At 44.8% G+C, this 17,460-nt stretch overlaps 2 protein-coding genes across 7 annotated transcripts in view; both read right to left on the bottom strand.

Annotated features, from left to right (window-relative positions):
* Positions 1 to 10,317: 10,317 nt before the first annotated feature.
* On the bottom strand, positions 10,318 to 13,487 carry MLNR (motilin receptor). Of its 2 annotated transcripts, none has more exons than XM_077173701.1 (2): positions 12,711 to 13,487; positions 10,318 to 10,757 (listed from the first exon to the last, which is right to left on the bottom strand). In XM_077173701.1, exons 1-2 carry the CDS (start codon positions 13,483 to 13,485, stop codon positions 10,432 to 10,434), a joined length of 1,101 nt encoding a protein of 366 aa, XP_077029816.1. In that variant the 5' UTR covers positions 13,486 to 13,487; the 3' UTR covers positions 10,318 to 10,431. The 2 variants fall into 2 exon arrangements, with proteins under 2 accessions (XP_077029816.1, XP_077029817.1); XM_077173702.1 differs by having other exon boundaries at positions 10,478 to 10,882.
* Positions 13,488 to 13,693: 206 nt separating this feature from the next.
* The window catches only part of FNDC3A (fibronectin type III domain containing 3A), a 111,451-nt gene continuing 107,684 nt past the window's right edge, over positions 13,694 to 17,460 (bottom strand). For all 5 annotated transcript variants that reach the window (XM_054628411.2, XM_054628410.2, XM_077173699.1 and 2 more), the window contains one exon: positions 13,694 to 16,219. In XM_054628411.2, the coding sequence (XP_054484386.1) occupies positions 15,905 to 16,219 (315 nt within the window). In that variant the 3' untranslated portion in view covers positions 13,694 to 15,904. The remainder of the gene's footprint in view (positions 16,220 to 17,460) is intronic.

Here is a 17,460-nt window from a genome sequence, read left to right as displayed (position 1 = left end):
ACCAACCTTCATTAAAAAGCTCTGCTGGGCATCTGTATAAACCAAGGCATCTGCTTGTGACCTCTGAGCTTTTTGATCAGAGCCTCTGAGGTGGTGTTTAATGTCCCTACCTTTTTTTTTTTTCTAAATATCAGGGTATGTAAAAGCTTCTCTGTGGATACATTTTGGAGGTATATCCATAAACTGCCGTCATGTATAAAACCCCCAATAATTATTCAGAGTCAGTGACAAAAAAATCCCATCTTGGAGAGTTTCAGAAGTCTTAGACCATCTAGACAAAAAAGATTAAGGATTAGAAGGACTAAAAATTAGTAAAAGAATTCCTGAGGATTTAGGTCAGGAATTCCTGACCTAAAGCAATACAGAAATTTTTGAGTCTCAAATCAAGTCAATTGAAGCCTAAAAACTGGATAAGAGCATGAATTAGGTTATAAATAGTTTCTTTCTAAGGATTCTTTTGTTTCCTGTATGGCCTAAAATTAATTTATTTGCTGTGCATGCATTGCATGACTACCTCAGATGAATCTTTTCTGTTTGGAAAAATTCCCTTCTAGACAGCCTCTTTATGAAAAACTACAATAATGGTTTGTGCATTTTCTCTTACCAATTCTCAAATTTGAGACTTACCAAGTCTCAAATGTGACAGGACCATTGCGGAATTCTGCATTAAAATAGACTGCAGCAAGAAAAAGGGTAACACCTTTCAGTATGTTTTTCTCCCAGCATCCCAAAACCAAACCAAGACTTGCCAGAAGTCTCTTTGCTCTGTTACATCTTGAAGTGGTTTTTTGCCCTTGCCTGTGTTAGAGAAACTTCTTTTTCACAAGTAGCTGGCTGATTCAGACACTGTGTGCTCTAGGGTTTCTGTTTAGAGCTGGGCATGGAGATGGGCTGTTTGAGGGTCAGTAAGCCTGAAGTCAGTGGAAATCAAAGAAAGAAAAGAAAGAAATAGAAGAAAGGGAATAAAGGAGAAAGAAAGAAAGAAAGAAAGAAAGAAAGAAAGAAAGAAAGAAAGAAAGAAAGAAAGAAAGAAAGAAAGAAAGAAAGAAAGAAAGAAAGAAAGAAAGAAAGAAAGAAAGAAAGAAAGAAAGAAAGAAAGAAAGAAAGAAAAGAAAGGAAAGAAAGAAAGAAAGAAAGAAAGAAAGAAAGAAAGAAAGAAAGAAAGGTTCCATCTTACAATAGCTTTTAGTCTAATTATGATCTTGAATTGGAAAGCTCCCACTGACTGGATTGGGACTAAAGGATTTGCTGCTTCTGTTTGCCTTGCATCAAAAGCTGCAGGTAAAAGCTAGAGGGCAGCAGACAAAAGCATCTCTGTGGAGCATGAAGAGGGTACTCATTCACTCCAGAACCAAGAGAAATCATGCCATTCCCCAATATTTGTTGAAAGGAAAATGGCACCAACCCTACTGCAGAAATCATCCCTGCCCAGGGATTAAGTGGGCTTCTTTTGGCAAGATTACAGTGGAGAAGAGGATGGTAGTAATGAGGAAAAGTTGGTCTTAGTCTTACTGTTCTTTTATATACAATTCAGGACAATTCAGCCCTTCCAGTTAACCAGCATGCTGTCCTCTGAGCTTCAATTTTTATAATTTACAGATTGGCAAGAATTTCTGGATGGGCCTTTTCTCCTTGAAAGAGACCTGCTGAAAAAACCTACTGTTTCTCTCAACAGCTGCAGTTTGTTCCTGCATCTGTGTCTTACAAACCCAATTCACCCTCACCCCTTTTTTCTTTACTTAGTAGACCCGTTTGTTGGATGTCCCATTTGAGGTGTCCCAGAAGGCTCTCATTGCTGATATGTTGTGTTTTGATCTGACAGATGGGAGAAAGCAAAAGCTCTCTCTGCCACAATGCCCTTTGGAAGTTGTCATACCCCTTGTGTTCTCATACCCCTGGTATGTTCCCATTTGTGCAGGTACCTTCTGATACACAGCTACAAAGCTGTGTGATCATCTTGGCTGATGACTTTCAGGATTTATCCTTTGCAATAATTTAATAGCCATTTGGTATAGCAACAGTGCTCATTGTTTAAATTTCCTGAGATGTTTTGCTTGGCTTTTATGGTGCTTCTTGTATCGCTGTTAGTACGTTTTTGCACCCTCATCTTCATGGTATCAGTGGACTGAAAATCTCATTCCCCATCACCATCTCTTTTGCGGTTGATTTGCTGAGAAAACTTATTCCTGCATTGCAGTTACCTGCTTTGCAGTATTTTTCTGCATCTGTGCTCTGCAGGTTTTAGATCCTGGATTTAGGTTTCAGATCCTGGATCCAGGTTTCCTGCACTACCATCAACTCTCTTAATGTAGATGACTTCACACCTATCTCAAAATTCTAGCTGGAGTATAATGATAAACAGTGAAGCTGTTAATCTTTTAAAGACTAGTAAGAAGAACTTATAGTGCTTATTCGTGGGGATTTGGATCTTTATTAATCTCTAGGAGTTCTACTTTGACTTTTGTTTTGCCTTCTGGATTTAAAAACAAACCCTGTCCTCTTAGAAAGTTTTATCTGTGAGCTGTTAAGCATCTGTAACAGCTAGGCCCATCAGTTCATGTAGGAAATATCTGGTATTTGTTAGTACCATGCAAATACAACAAGGTGCTCTTTTTATCTCTTAACACCCCTTGTATAAATGACCTTGGAAGAGATGTGCTTGCTTTACAAAACAGCGTGCTGAAGTACACGCAGTGGAAAGGGAAATAGCTGGAGTGTGTGGTGGCAGGAGCGTGATTTGTGATGGCTGTGCTGCTGAGCAGGGAAACCTGCCCTGAGCAGGAGCCCCTCCAAGAGCCTCTGTCTTTATCACTCGCTGCCTCTTCCACTGCTTTGTAAAACAGCAAGATTAGGAATCATGTAAAAGTCAATTTGACAACAGTGAAGGCAGCATCTGTCAACTCTATGTCATGGAGGCAAAAAAAATGGTTTTGCAAATTCTCTGCCAGTGTCCTGCTGTAGATGTTGTAGGCCCCAGTCCCTGCTTTGTGAGGGAGAGTGCAGTGTCCTGCCATGTTGGTGGTGCATGGCACCACTGAGACTTTTTTATGAGCAGCTTTTTCCTCACTGGGTCACTGAAAGCAGCCAGTGATGCCTCTTTCTTCCTTCCTCCAAGCAGGGCCAGGTTTGTGCAGCCAGCCTGGAAGCGATTGCTTCTGCTGTTAGCTACAGATACTTGGAGTCAAACACTTTCCTGCTGATGCCTTCTGGTAAACAACAGACACTGAAGCACAGCAGAGGTGTTTTTTGGGGTGGTGAGTGAATATCCTTTGGCTGCACCAGGGTTACTCCCAAATGACACCAAGCACTATCAGGATCCTTTGTAGCTCAGCATCCCCTTTGAGTTTGCTCCACTGGCTCCAACATGAGTGTGAGGTCCTTGTCACTCCACACCACCCTGCCCTGTGGGTCTGTGACCCACCCAACTCATTCACGGTCCGGCTTCCCTGAACACAGGTGTGGGATTTTGCCCCCTGTCGTTTGTGCAGTAAAGCTCGGTTTTAAATGTTTTGTTATGTAAATATCCCAAAGACTTTCCAGTACAAAACCAGCACCCTCTCTGCTCTTCCAGTCTGCCAGCTCACAGAGGCAGTTTCTTCCAAGGCTGTCTTTTTTGATGACCATCAGTTGTAATGCAGTGATGTGTGCTGTCAAATTGGCTAACTTGGATATTTCTCTCTTTATGTAACAGAAATTACCTGTCAATTTTTTCTTACTGGCATGTGTTTCCTTTGACAGCCTTGTCCCATGTTTGGTTGATAAGGAGGCAAGAAATCAATTTTGTTTTTTTATTTAGAAATAAATGCATTATTCCTAGAGCCCAGACTAAAATGTAATACATTTGACATTTCCACATAGAGGCAGGCATTTTACTCCTCACACACACTGCACTTCACAAAGCAAGAGATGTCTGAGAAGAAGGAAACCAAATGAAAGTGAGGACTCTGGCTATTACAAGGTCCTGATGAGCTGTAGTTTCTCACCAACAGCTGTAAAATGGACTGAAGACCAAATCAGTAACTGAAGGGAAAATACATAAGGAGGGGACCATTTATGGGGAAGAAATGGATCTAGGTGGATCCCATATGTGTGGTAGGAGGGTTATGCTCCACGGGACCAAGTCCTTGCTGGAGCGGTCCGTGCTTTTCCATGTTTTACTTTGCCTTTCTCAGGCTTGTCTCAGCCAGGGCTAATTTCAGTCATGTCCATCCTTCCCTGCTTCTTTCTAGTCCCCAGGCTCTGCAGGAGAGATCTCCCTTCACAACAGGCAGCATGAGAAGGAGAAAACATTTCTTTGTTCTGAGTCTGTCCCTTCTGCATCTTTGTGCTAACTTCCCAGAGGCCAGAAAATTGGCCTGCCACTCTGTGGGAGCAGCTTCCCTTGTCTCAGCTGCCTTATCTCACAGGCTTGCTCTGGAAGAGCAGAATGCTGTGGGCAGGTGGATGAGATGATTCCCTGGCACAGATACAACTTGTCCAGGTCAGTCCAGCAGGCTCTGCTGAGGTTTGTTGAAGTCTGTGAAGAGGTAATGCCTACAAACATCAAATGAAGTCCAGGGCTAGGAATGCTGCCTGACTAGGCAGAATTGAAACCCTTGAATAAGAGAATGTTCCCTATGCTGTGCTAAGCTGCTGCAGGAGAGGGGGAAACTCAGCCTCTCTCCACATTCCTCTTCCTCTGTGGCTGTGGACAGCTTGTGCTTCCACAGTTGTTCAAAACACAACTTGTCTTTGGGGTGTATTTGTGCAGCACAGACAAAAAGCAGACCTATACTCAAATTAAGAAACTGATTTCCTTGTTAAGATGGGGAAAATTTGTTGCACAGGAGCCACACATTTGTTGGGCATATGCTTCCCTTTATAATCAGTTTAGCTGCAAGCTGGGCAGTGGTGGTATCCTTGATTTATAGCAGACATCAGATCATTTTTGTTCCTTTCAAGGTTTCCTGACATTGCTTTGCAACCTCTGCAAAGCTTCAGAGTGCAGAAACATTACACAGAATTACACAGAGTACTCTGAGCTGGCCCACAAGGATCATTGAGTCTAACCCTTAAGGGAATGGCGCAAACAGGGATTGAACCCACTTGCAGAGTCCTGCTGTGTTTGGATCCCCCTGATACAGCAACAGGCTTATGGAACTGTCAGGGGCTCTGTGAGATGACACCACACCTGAGTTTCTAAGAGCACTCTGAGACACAGAGCTGACTTGCTTTTGCTGTGGTGAAATGCTGCTCCTTGTCATGGGGGATGATGTTAAATAAGTTCTGGAGGGGGGAAAAGGTTTCTTTTATTCTTTTTCTGCCTTTTCTCTCTTACTCTGGCCAGAGTAGCTGTCACCTCTGATACAGCAACTGCACCAACCTCCGCAGGGATTTGAGTGCCTCATGTTGCAACAACACACTGGTGGTGGTTCTTCCATTCCAGGTAAATACACCCTCCCATGTGGCTTGCACTCCTGTCACTTTATACTGGTTTTAGTGATTGCCAGTGGTTTAGTGATGCATCTAAAACCATCTCAGGCTGGTTCACTGTGCTGAATTTGGGCTCTTTGCTAAGGACAGTGGTATTTGATGGAGTCTCAGGTTTAGGACACCTGACTTCAGCCCACACTGAAGGTTGACCTTTTGGATGCATCCCTGGCTGCCTGCAGGGGACATGCTGGGGTTGAGGGAAAACATTCTGAATTTCCTCTCCTGCCCTGCCTGTGGGCCCTAGGACAGTGTCCATGAAGGGCTATGGGGAGCAATGGAACCTGTGCAAGGGCTTTACATGGCCTTCATATCTTGGGAAAAAATTGACCCAGCCCTTCTTAAGGGTTAATATTTTTTTAAGATTAGCTCACACACAGAGGTGCTGTTAAAACTTTAAACAACTTCAGTGTGAGCTCATACAGGCTCATGGCTGACAGGGACAGGCTGTGGTCGAAGCATCTGGCTCCCTACCAATCCCTGGCAGCCTGGATGAGCCCCTTGGCAAAGATGTTCATCACAGACAGCTTCTGAAAGAGAAATAAATGAATCCATCTGGTGAATTCTGGCTGGGAGAAGGAAAGGGAAAAGGAGGGAAAGCAGACAGCATTATCTGTCCTCCACAGCAGGGGAAGGAAGATGAAGTCCAAAAGTGGAGATAGAAGGAGCAGGGACTCATCTTCGAAAAGGGGCAGCATGCAAATGGCGTGGTCTGAGGGGAAGATGAGGCAAGTGAGAGGCAGGACAGAGCAGTCAGCCCCACTGTCCTCTCTGAGGACATATACCACCCCTATCCTGGGTATATACCCTTGGAGTTCTGCTGTTCCAGGGGACCTGGAAGCCCCCAGCCACTGGGAAGGAGACTGAGATAATGCGTAGGGCAGCTCTGATCCTGGCTATGGGGAACTGAAGACATGAACCCTTGGATGTGTGCAGCCCCAGGAAAAACAAAGCAGTGTTGCTGCTTGGAGCTGCTGCAGGAGGAGATTCCAGCCTCATCTCTGTTAGGTACTTCCCAACCTGGACAGCCATTTTCTGATCCAAAACTGGCTTTCCTAAACACTCTGGAAAACTTAGGCTTTGGTGGCATGCTTGAAGATGTGTGTGGCCCACAGAAGCACTGGATGACATCAGCCTTAACATTTTGGGTCACCAGAGTAGGGTTCCCACAGTAGGGACACTGAGCAGAAGACAGCACTGCTTTTGCTTCCCAGTGTTTTGAGGCTCAGTTTGAGGTTCTATCAGTGACGTCTGGGCAGGCACCAGAGATCTTTGGTCCCTTGATATTCATCCAAATGTTGCAAGCCCTCATCTGCCTTGTCATGAGAAGCACCAAGCCTGCCTCAGCAGTAAACAACAATGCAACAACTGGATTTGAGCCTGTGGAAAATGCTGTGCTTTGCCTGATGGGAAAATCTTTTAACATCTACTGGTACCAAGTGAACAGGTGGTTAAATTTTATGTCTGCCCCCCAACTCCTCAAATGCAAACCTTTCCCCCACTTGCAGTCTTTTCCCCCAATTTTCTTCTGAGTTCCAGGAAATCCCCACCAAAGCTCAAGTGCATCATCACAGGTAACCAGGAGCATATAGCAACAGTAAACTAGTTTGTACATAGTTCCCTAAAGCAGTGAAATATACTTCTGGATACTAATTTTATAATAGAATTGGCCTATTTTGGCAATGTTAAGCCTGCTCCTAAATCATATAGGAAGTGGCACCCCAGGGATGCTGGGGCTTGTTCCCATCAGACTCGATTCATCCAAGACCAAGACCATGTTTGTTGGTTTAACTAATTCAGAGCACTTTGGGCCATTTTATACCTATTTGCTTTCCCTCTTACTTTGTATAATCCCTTTGTTTGCTGAGACAGCCTTAGGCTTTGTGTTTCCTGTGGGAGTGATGGAGCACAGTGATAAATGGAATTTTAAGGGGATGACTGTGGGAAGGAAACGTGTCCCTGCACCTCTCTGTTTGCCAGGCCAGCTGCACATGGCCCTTGGAGACAGCATCACTCCAGCAAGTACAAGAGCAGCTTTAAACTTGAGAGGTCTTTGTTCACATGAGTGCAGCAAACCTATCTAAAACATCTTTTCCTCCCTCCCTCCCTCCCTCCCTCCCTCCCTCCCTCCCTCCCTCCCTCCCTCCCTCCCTCCCTCCCTCCCTCCCTCCCTCCCTCCCTCCCTCCCATCCATCCATCTCAGAGCTCTGTCAAATTTCTGATTTTCTATCCTGTGATTTTCAATGTAACTACATACATGCTTTAAAAAAGAGACTATCTCACCATGCTTCCCTTTTTATCATCTGGTCTCTGTGCTTTTCTTTTACATCCCTGCCTCATTTTCTCTCTCCTTCTGGTGTGCTTTCTTTTGTATCTTATAGGCTTTGTGGTGTGGAAACTACTTCTGAAATACTTGGTGCTATTTCATTTACAGCATCCCTGCTTACACATTCCAGTACTGAATGCCAGAGACAACAGTGCCAGGCCTGGTTAATGCTAAACACTCAACCTTCATCTATTTCTTAAACCTTTGTTCTGGTGGGGAGGGAGCATTAACAAGAAGGCACTGCAAGCTCACAGGTGGGATTTTGCTGCCTGTGTTACTCCACCAAGCGTGCAAGGGGGATACCTTTTAACAGGGATAGGATGACTTTCCCAAAAAACCTGACCACTTCAATGGAGTCTGCCAGCAGAGCAGAAGCCTACTGCTGCAGCATCTGGTGCTGGGCAGAAGCAGCCCAAGCCTGGAGCTCCCTGCAGAAATGCAGTCACTCCAGGAGCAGCCTGGGAGCAGCGAGCTGAAGTCCTGGCTGAGAGGGACCTGCCTTGGACACCCAGCACACACACAGAGCAGAGCACAGCACTGCCAGGGCTGTCTCTGGCAGGGAGGGCACCCTAGAAAAGCAGGCTCAGGGCAGCAGCCCACCAGGGCATTTCCCTCCTTCCTCCACCAATCCTGTGCTTCGGGTATCTATGCGATTGCTTTTGGGGAAATTTCTGATGAGCAAGTATTTCACTCCCAGTGCAATTTAGCAGCAGTTGATAAAGGAAAAGCCATTATCAGGAGACTGCAGGCATGCAGAAGCAGCTCCATGGCCACATAACTATGTGATAAAGCTTTTTTCCCTGCTTTGGTCTACATACACGTACGAAGATTACTGTTTATAATAACTTGTCCAACCCCCCCCCCCCCAAAAACAGCTGTTTCTTTATGATAACTGAACATCTTAATGTCACCTCCCAGCAAAAGCAACCTAACCCAAGCCTGGCAGACAACTGCTCTCCACCGGTATGAAGCTGATAGAAAAAGAAAACTTTATGTGTATGCAGTAAAATAGATTTTTTTTCTGTCTTTAGATTTTTTTTTTTAGTTTATATTCAGTGACTCAGAGTTACAGACTCTTTAATGGATAACTGGTCATACTTTTAAAACTTGGGGAAGACTTGGGTTCAACTTTGCTGTCCTGAGATCTCTGCGCTACCTGTTGAATTCTGTTGAATTTATCTGCACAGGCTGGCTTGATGGGCTGAGGCTCAATAAGGCCAAGTGCTGGGTCCTGTATTTTGGCCACAACAGCCCCAGGCAGTGACACAGGCTTAGGGAAGAGTGGCTGCAAAGTGGCCCAGCAGAAAATGACCTGGGGGTGCTGGCCAGCAGCAGCTGAACATGACCCAGCTGTGCCCAGGGGGCCAAGAAGGCCAATGGCATCCTGGCCTGGATCAGCCATAGTGTGTCAATCAGGACCAGGGCAGGGATTGTCCCCTCATACTCAGCCACTTCATACGGTGAAGCCACACCTCAAATCCTGTGTCTAGTTCTGGGCCACTCACTACAAGAAGGACATTGTGTTGCTGGAGCATGTCCAGAGAAAGGCAGTGGAGCTGATAAAGGCTCTGGAACACAACTCAGGAGCAGCTGAGGGAGACGGGAGTGTTTAGCCTATACAAAAGGAGGCTCAGAGGGGATTGTATCACTCTCTACAACTGCCTGAAAAGAGAAGTGAACAGAGAACTAAGGGAAAGCATGGACAGTGATGGCAAGCATCAGTGATGCTTTTGTAAGTGCAGTGCCACATCACTGATTTTGGTCCAGATTTACACCACTAGAGCCAATAATGTAACAAGTAAAATGTACAGAGGCAATGATCCTCCACAGAAAACACTGCTGCAGCTTCTTCTAGCTCTTCCTCACAACTAGCTTCCTTCTTAAGTTGTACAGTTGAAATTTCCAATTAAAATCTTTTGGAGCAGAATTAGTGAGTTGGTTTTTGACTTGCAGTGCAGCGTTATGCAGCATGAAGTCCTGGGCATAGTCCAGCACATTCAGTGATGGGTCTTGTTTGTGGCAAGGTGGGTTAATTTGGTGTATCATTTGCAAATGCAATACACAATGTGTAGACACACTGCTACCAATTGCCAAACACTGCTCATCTATTCTAAGGGAAGTGATCTGGGATATCTCAAGTTTTACAAGTTGTTAATATATAAGTAAAAGACCTTATTTGATCCTGTGGGATCAAATAGGGTTAAGCCCAGAGACTGCTGTGTGCAGCAGATGCTTTCCTAAGGGAAATAGTGAAACTGCCCAGGAAAGTCCCCTTCATGATTACAAGACCAGGTACTAAAAGCATGTGCCTCTTCTTCCAGGGCTGTTAAGGTTGGTGGGTGATTTTTTTTGCGTCCATCTCCTTGTGAGACTGTGTTTTGTAAAATCTCGTTTATGAGAAAACCATTTTAAAATGGTGAAGGCTGTCTGGGAATTTTACCCATTACAGCTCCCAAGAAGTGCTCCTTTGCAGACCTTGGTATGATTTGAAATGGCACAGAACACGTGCAATGAACACTATGTAATAAAGCAAACCTGTGGTTTTACTGGGATGTTACTCCAGCTTTTCCTATTGACTTAACATCTTCCATGAGTTGCACTTCATTCTTCATACTTTGTGGCGCCTGCTTGCTCTGTTACCAAAAATACAGGTATCCCACAATAAGACAGTTATGAAACACCACATGCCCTGACAAATGTCCATCCTTTTGTGACTCTCCCGTGAGAAGGAAGTTCCCTTCCTTAGGCAAGAATGCCTGAAGAAGTGCGGGCTGCAGTCTCAGAAGCTGGTGGTGTACTCGTGCCTTGTGCTGGTCTCTGTGTAGCCCCCAGCATCTTTTGTTCCTGTGAGAGCCCTTTCTGCAGCTCGGCGTGGCAGCAGCAGCTTGCAGGCTGCTGCCCTGTACTTCTTGGAAACGAGGTTGTAGAGGACAGGGTTGATGGATGCGCTCAGGTAGAAAAGCTGCAGGGCGAATATATTAAAGTACTGGGAGAACAGCATTGTCCTCATGTCCCGGGTGTTTATAAATATGATCCTGCCAATGTGGAAAGGCAACCAGCAAATTACAAAGGCCAGAACCACCACAGCTATAAGACAAAATAACACATGCGGCAGTTAAGGAGTGAATTAACTTTTCAACCATCCAGTAAACTAAACTTTACGTGGCTGATTTTGCAGGTTCTTCTAACTGATACAAATGATATATACAAATAATGGCATTAAATTGTTGGAAAAACCATGAAAATGGGAATAGCATCAAGTCTGACTGTTAGTCTTTGAAGTAAAAGGTAAAATTTTAAGCTAAACTGTGAGATGAGGTTTGCTGAGAAAAATGTGAACAACAGCGGAGTAACATCTGTATAATAACATCAGGCACTACAGAAATTGTCCCTGGTTATGTCTGTAATGCCACATATGAGACAGGGAAACAAAAGTCAGAAAGCAGAGTTTTTGTGGAAGCTCCACAGCAGCTCCAATTGCTGCAGAGCTGTTGTTTAACTTGCCTGCATCACCGAAAAAGACCCGGGCTGCACCTCAGTCACCCAAGCTCCCAAGCATTTGCTCTATTGTGACGGGATGATATCTAACATAAAGACTTTAAAGTGTAGTTGAGCTATTGATTTTTTTCCACTAAAGCTTTTTCATGCATCCCCAGACCATTACTGCTGGAGACAGCTATTTGCCTGGATGGATCTCTAGCCTGAGTCATTTCAGCTGTTCGCCTGGTGCTGTGTTGCATTTTAGGACAATGAGAACAAATACAAACCCTCTTGCAATGGCAACACAGCAGGAGCAGATGAGGAACAATTACATAAGTGTATTATTGCATCCATACTTTTAATTATTTTTGTTTATAAATGCATGTAACTAAAAAAATCATTTGCAGAGCATCCTCCGTGTTTCTCACAGCTTAAATAAAAGGGATGCAGCCAAAGAAAGTTTTCTTCTGAAAAACAAAACAGACGTAGTGGTGCAGGATCTTTGAGATAATGGGGCACTGGTCTCATTCAGTGGGTTCTGAGATCATGGATATGGGTGTTTCTGTTGGAAAACCTTGTGCCTACTTCAGTGTAAGTACCTTCCTCAAATAAGTTGGTGAAATTCTCTCAGGCTTATTAGTTTCTTTCCTTTGTGCTATGCTATTTCCATCCAGATGATTACACTCTCAGTAAAAGAAGTCTCCCATGTGACATGTAAAAACTATACTAAAGGTAGGCAATAATAATAATTGAGGCATTTTGTTTTATGTTCCTTAGTCTATAGCTGGATTCCTTTTCTCTTTCCCTTCAGATTGGTCACTACTTACAAACATTAAAGCCCCAAAGCAGACTAAGAACTAACTTTCCAGAGTCTGATGCTGGGTTACTGAATGTATGACTAGGAAAATGAACTAAAATTTATCAGCATCTTACACCTTTAGGAAGTGCTTTGGTATTATGGGATTTGTCTCCAAACAGCTCGTAGGGGCTAAGTTACTGTTTTTCAGCCTCCTTGTCCAACCAGTGGATTTACTCCTTGGAGAGCTACAAATGACCACTAAGAACTTAGTTTTCAGAAGCAGAAATTTTCTATGCATAGTTGTTGCTGCCACCTGGAAAAGACTGCTGATGTTACCACAGTTTTTCTGAAATTGCAGGCTGGTAGCCTGTACTTGATTCTGCTTGGTAAAATTCAGGAAACGGGTATTTCTATGGAAGGCAGTCCTGCTGATGGATGTGCAATGCCACGCGGGTGAAGCCTCAGTTGGGAGGGAGTGAAATCCCTACCGTGGCATTCCCGCGAGCGTGGCTGGGATGTCCCCCTGTGCTATTCCCTATCCTGAACTGGAGCTGCGGGTGCTTCAGCCCTGCCATGGCCCCCCAGCCCCGGTCCTTGCCCCAGCCACAGCCCGGGGGGGATGGTAGGGGGACTCACCCAAGATCCTGACAGTCTGGCGGTGCCCCTTCTCCCGGAGGAGCGAGCTGGGGCCCCGCAGGCGGGTGTTGCTCCGCCACAGCTCGCGGCCAATGCAGCCGTAGAGGACGCTGAGGCAGGTGACGGGCAGCACGAAGTAGCAGGTGGTGACCCAGAACATGGTGGCCAGCAGGCCGGACTGCAACGCCTGCGGGGTGGGCTTGCACTCGCGGCTGAAGTCAGTGTGGTTCTCGGGCTGCTCCACGCCGACCAGGAAGAAGAAGGGGCTGGCGGAGAGCAAGGCGAAGGCCCAAAGGACGCCGATGGTGGCTTTCACCCGGCGCTTGGTGACGACCACCTTGGCCTTGAGGGGGAAGCAGATGGCGAGGTAGCGCTCCACGGTGAGGGCGGTGATGTGGAGGATGGTGCAGTAGGTGCAGCCCTCGCTCAGGTAGTGCGAGAGGCGGCACAGCAGCTGCCCGAAGATCCAGGGTCGGGAGCGCCAGAGGCGGTAGAGGTCGAAGGGCAGCCCCATGAGGATGAGCAGGTCCGAGACGGCCATGCTGCTCAGGTAGAGGTTGGTGGTGGTCTTCATGTCGCGGTAGCTGCGGATGACCAGCACCGTGAGGACATTGCCCGCCACGCCGACCACGAAGAGCCCCAGGCAGACGGCCGTGATGGGAACGAGCACCCGCATGGGCAGCGCCAAGCACAGCCGCTCGTCGCAGGGCGGCCACGGCCACGGCCACTCGGGCTCGCCCTCGCTGCCGTTCCCGCCGCCGCCGCCGCGCCGCATCCCGCCGGGGGCCGCGCCGTGCCCGGGGCAGCGCCGCTCCTTCCTCCGGGCCCGCCCCGCCCCGCCCCGCCCGCGGCTGCCCCGCCCGCGCAGGTACCGCGCCCCCGGCCCGCCCCGCGGAACCGGCCGGCACTCAGGGAGCCAGGGAGGGGAGGAGGGAGGGGAGAGGGGCGGCGGCGGTGCGCGCACAGGACTGACCACCAGCAGCGAAAAAGAAGGTACTTTTATTGTCCACAGACTCTTAAAGGTACTTTGCTACATCGTTTTATGTATTTTCTATCAGACTATACAGGTTCGTCTTCATGGAGCCCGACGTTGTACAACCGTAAAGTGATATGTTTGGTAGTGTATCTATAGCGTTTTAAAAACTTTAGAGTTTCTCTTTTTCTTTTATTTATTTATTTATTTTTGGAATGTACAGTATATGAGGTAAAATTAAGATTACATTAAAAACTGTCTTCAATGCAGTAATATGCACTGAGGCTCAAATGGCAAATACACTATTAAATGACTATCAAAAATAGGAGCTCATTTGAATTTTACTATGAAAAACGTAAGTCACTGCAGCTTGCCTGCAGTAACAAATCTTACCGTTTTAGACATTCAACCATAAGAAATCTCTGGGCTGTGACACGCAACCTCATTTGCACTGCCAAACATGGCACTTTTAAGAAGGTTCTAGAAAACATCAGTTATCGCGGTATCCTGCGGGAAGGTATCAGCCTATACGTACAAATGACAAATTAGAAATAAAATGTAAACATACAGTACATTTTAAAGACAGATCGTTCTTGCCACGTGGAGGCCAAGTTCTTCGCCATTTCTTCTTTTTTTTTTCTTTAAAAAAACGAAACTCAGCAACATTATTCTACAGCACAGATCATTGGACGTATAAACAATTACAATACATGCCCGTTCTAATATAAGAGAAATTCTTCAGAGATCTTCAAAGCACAAGACAGAGGTTCCTTTTTTTATTATTATTAAGACTGACAGAAGTGTTTAATACTATTAAAAATGCTAAACTGAACACAACTAGAAGTCATTAATGATCCACTATCTTGTAACTCAAATAAATTAAAAGTAGCTAATTACAAAGTGTATAACAAATAACATAAGTGTGATGAGACAAGGATTTTTTTTAAAGATAGTTTCACTACAAGCTTTGTGTCACTGGCAATCATTGACATCTAGCAAGATGTTCAATGGGATACTTGTTAAAATTCAGTCTGGTCATTCAAGAACTCACAAATGCAAGCTCACAAAACATTGATGAGTTATGCAATTGCAAAGTGCTCTAATGCAACATTAACTACATGCAATCAACAATTTGGTACAGTATCCAAAGAGACATTACATTAAACATTAGGATCTCAAGAAAAAAGCAGCTTTAAGTTTTCTGGTGCAAATTACTACACTTCGTCTTCTGATTTGGTGCCCCAAAGAAAGAGAGAAGGAAAGAAAAAAAGGAAGGGGAAAAAGAGAAAGATAGAAACAAAACAAACAAAAAAAGGCAGTGCTTATTTCTGGTGGATATGGCAAGTGAATGTTGGGGAAACAGCAAAAATTCAATAATGAATTTTATCTCAAAATTCTGTTGACTAGCCAAAATCAGAGGGCACAGACATCTGTATAAACTGCATCCAATCAAAGGTCAACTTTGGAAATGTGTTTTTCAATTTAAGTAACAAATCTAAGAAGGTCTCTCACACTCTCCCTTCTATATCCAGAAGAAGTAAAAGAGGCATTTTTTTAAGTAAACACCAAATCCTGGGGGTAAGATAAACCACTTGTGCCATCTCCTTGTAGTCTTTCGAAAACATCTACTTGCAGTGAAGAACTCCACATTTATCAGATAAGAAGCTTCCTTCATGCATACTCTTCCACCATCCAGTTTATTATTTGCTGCCTGAGAAAAGCCCCTTCTGTTTTTCAGCATAAATCCTGCTTCCCAAATAATTAAGACAAATGAGGAGGTAGAAATACAGCGCTAAATTGCTTTCACAGCATCAGATTAATATTGTGTACAGCACAAGTTTGTTAGTGTAAGTTTTAAATGCGATCTACACATTCTTCCCTGTTATGTTAGCAACCCTTAGAAGTGTGGGCCAGGAAATCACCTTTACACTTGTGTTTACTGGTCAAACCCTTTTCCTTAAACACTGCGTGCCTGCCCCATATTGAGTTTGTACTGCATGAAGGCATATAAAGAAAAGATTATATTTCTGTGGCTTGCATTTTAATAACATGTGTCAGCCTATACCTACGAGTAAGCATTTTAAAGTGGCTGAGAAAGTTTGCATCAGTCCCAATGCCGGTGCAAAATGCCTGGTTTTGTAAAAGCAAGAGAACAGAATTACTTTTAGATTATGAGAAAGTAAAATGTAATGGGCAGCATTATAAAATAGATCTCTTTTCTTCACTTTATGACGAAGTACTGAATGATAACAGCAATCAGAATGGAAAAGATAGCAAAAAGTGCAAGGATGACAGCAGCACACACTTGGTCGCTCTGTGACCATTGTGTCCTTGTGGTTTGCACAGTGTCCTTGTTGGTGCTTGCTGGAGGCTCAGTCCTCTGAGAGATGAATAGCACTGGGGAGCTGTAGGGGCCCACCAGGTCCTGGTGACCCGTGGCCTCTTGGCACTGGCGAATGGCACACGCGCGGAATCGGTATTCACAGTTCAGCTGCAGGCCTGTGTATCGGAACGAGCAGTCCGGGCCCTTGTAAATCTGGAAATAAGGGGAGAAAAAGGGATACTTCAAGCAAAAAAGTACTGTAGACACACATGTATCTTAGTATGGTTTTGTTTATGCTGAAGGTAACTAAAAAGGATGACAACTCACCAGTGTTTTCACCCATGCAAAGAAAAATGGACAAAAAGCTCAAACACACGGATTTAAATACCAGATAAAGTCTCCAGTTATTTTGGTGAAACACAAGAACTATGCTTGCTTGTGTGGAGTGATGAGTACACATCAAATAAACTCTGTCACAAGCCCCAGCCTTCAGGTGTTTTAGTTACCACTCACAATGTGATGCAATATACAATATTGTATCATGGGATTTTAGGCAGTTAACTCCATGTCAAGCCAATCATTAAGTCTAATCCAATCCAACGTACTTTGTTGTAGTTATCTGTACTTAAAATATTATGATTTATCCCAATAAACACTGGATCAGGAAAGCCACAGAGTCCTCTTTGTGATTTTTAATTTCATCATATTTGCAAGACAGAGATAACTTGTGAGGGTGCTCTTCAGAAGTGTCTCAGTTGGCAGGTTAACATGAGTTCACAATGCTTCTGCATGGAGTCCCTATTTCAGTGAAATCTAAACTCTAGTTTCTCAATTAGCTACAATTAATTGAATTTGTAGCTATGTAAAGGTTCTGTGAAAGCCAACAAAACCTCACAGGGGTGCAGTTATAGGTACTTCAATAGTTAGGGAGGTATTAGGTGAGTAGCACAGCGCAATTTGATTTCTCTCTTTAAACCCCTTCACCCTCCCACCTCCAAATATCTGGATTTGCTTTATTTAACTGGAAGCACGATACAGAAATATCACATCATCAGGAGCTTTCCTACAGTTACCATACTGTTAGACAGTATCCTGAAAATGCACACTAGAAATGTAAAGAAACAGGAAATCCCTTCTGATTCTGCTGTTTGAAGAGCTCTTGTTGTGCCTGAGGCACAGAGTTCTCTGACAAGCTGAGCTTTACTGGAATCTACAACCTAGAGACTTTTCTCTCTGAGGCAGGGCAGGCCATCAGAAGTGCAGCTTCGTCAAAATTCTGCTAATGTGGATCATGCATTTGGGAGTGAGCAAACAGGCCACTGACACACACCCTACTCCAGCTCCAGCTATGCCAGCTAGCAGGGCTTACCATCCTCAGCTGCTTGTCCCCAGTGCCTTGCCAGAAGTTGCCTTCCCCTCCAGTGTGTTTCCTGGGGTATTTATACGGTTGCTTC

The sequence above is a fragment of the Agelaius phoeniceus genome, chromosome 2, assembly GCF_051311805.1.
Source record: "Agelaius phoeniceus isolate bAgePho1 chromosome 2, bAgePho1.hap1, whole genome shotgun sequence".
NCBI classification, from domain to species: Eukaryota; Metazoa; Chordata; class Aves; order Passeriformes; family Icteridae; genus Agelaius; species Agelaius phoeniceus.
This window is presented reverse-complemented; position numbering and strand designations above follow the sequence as displayed.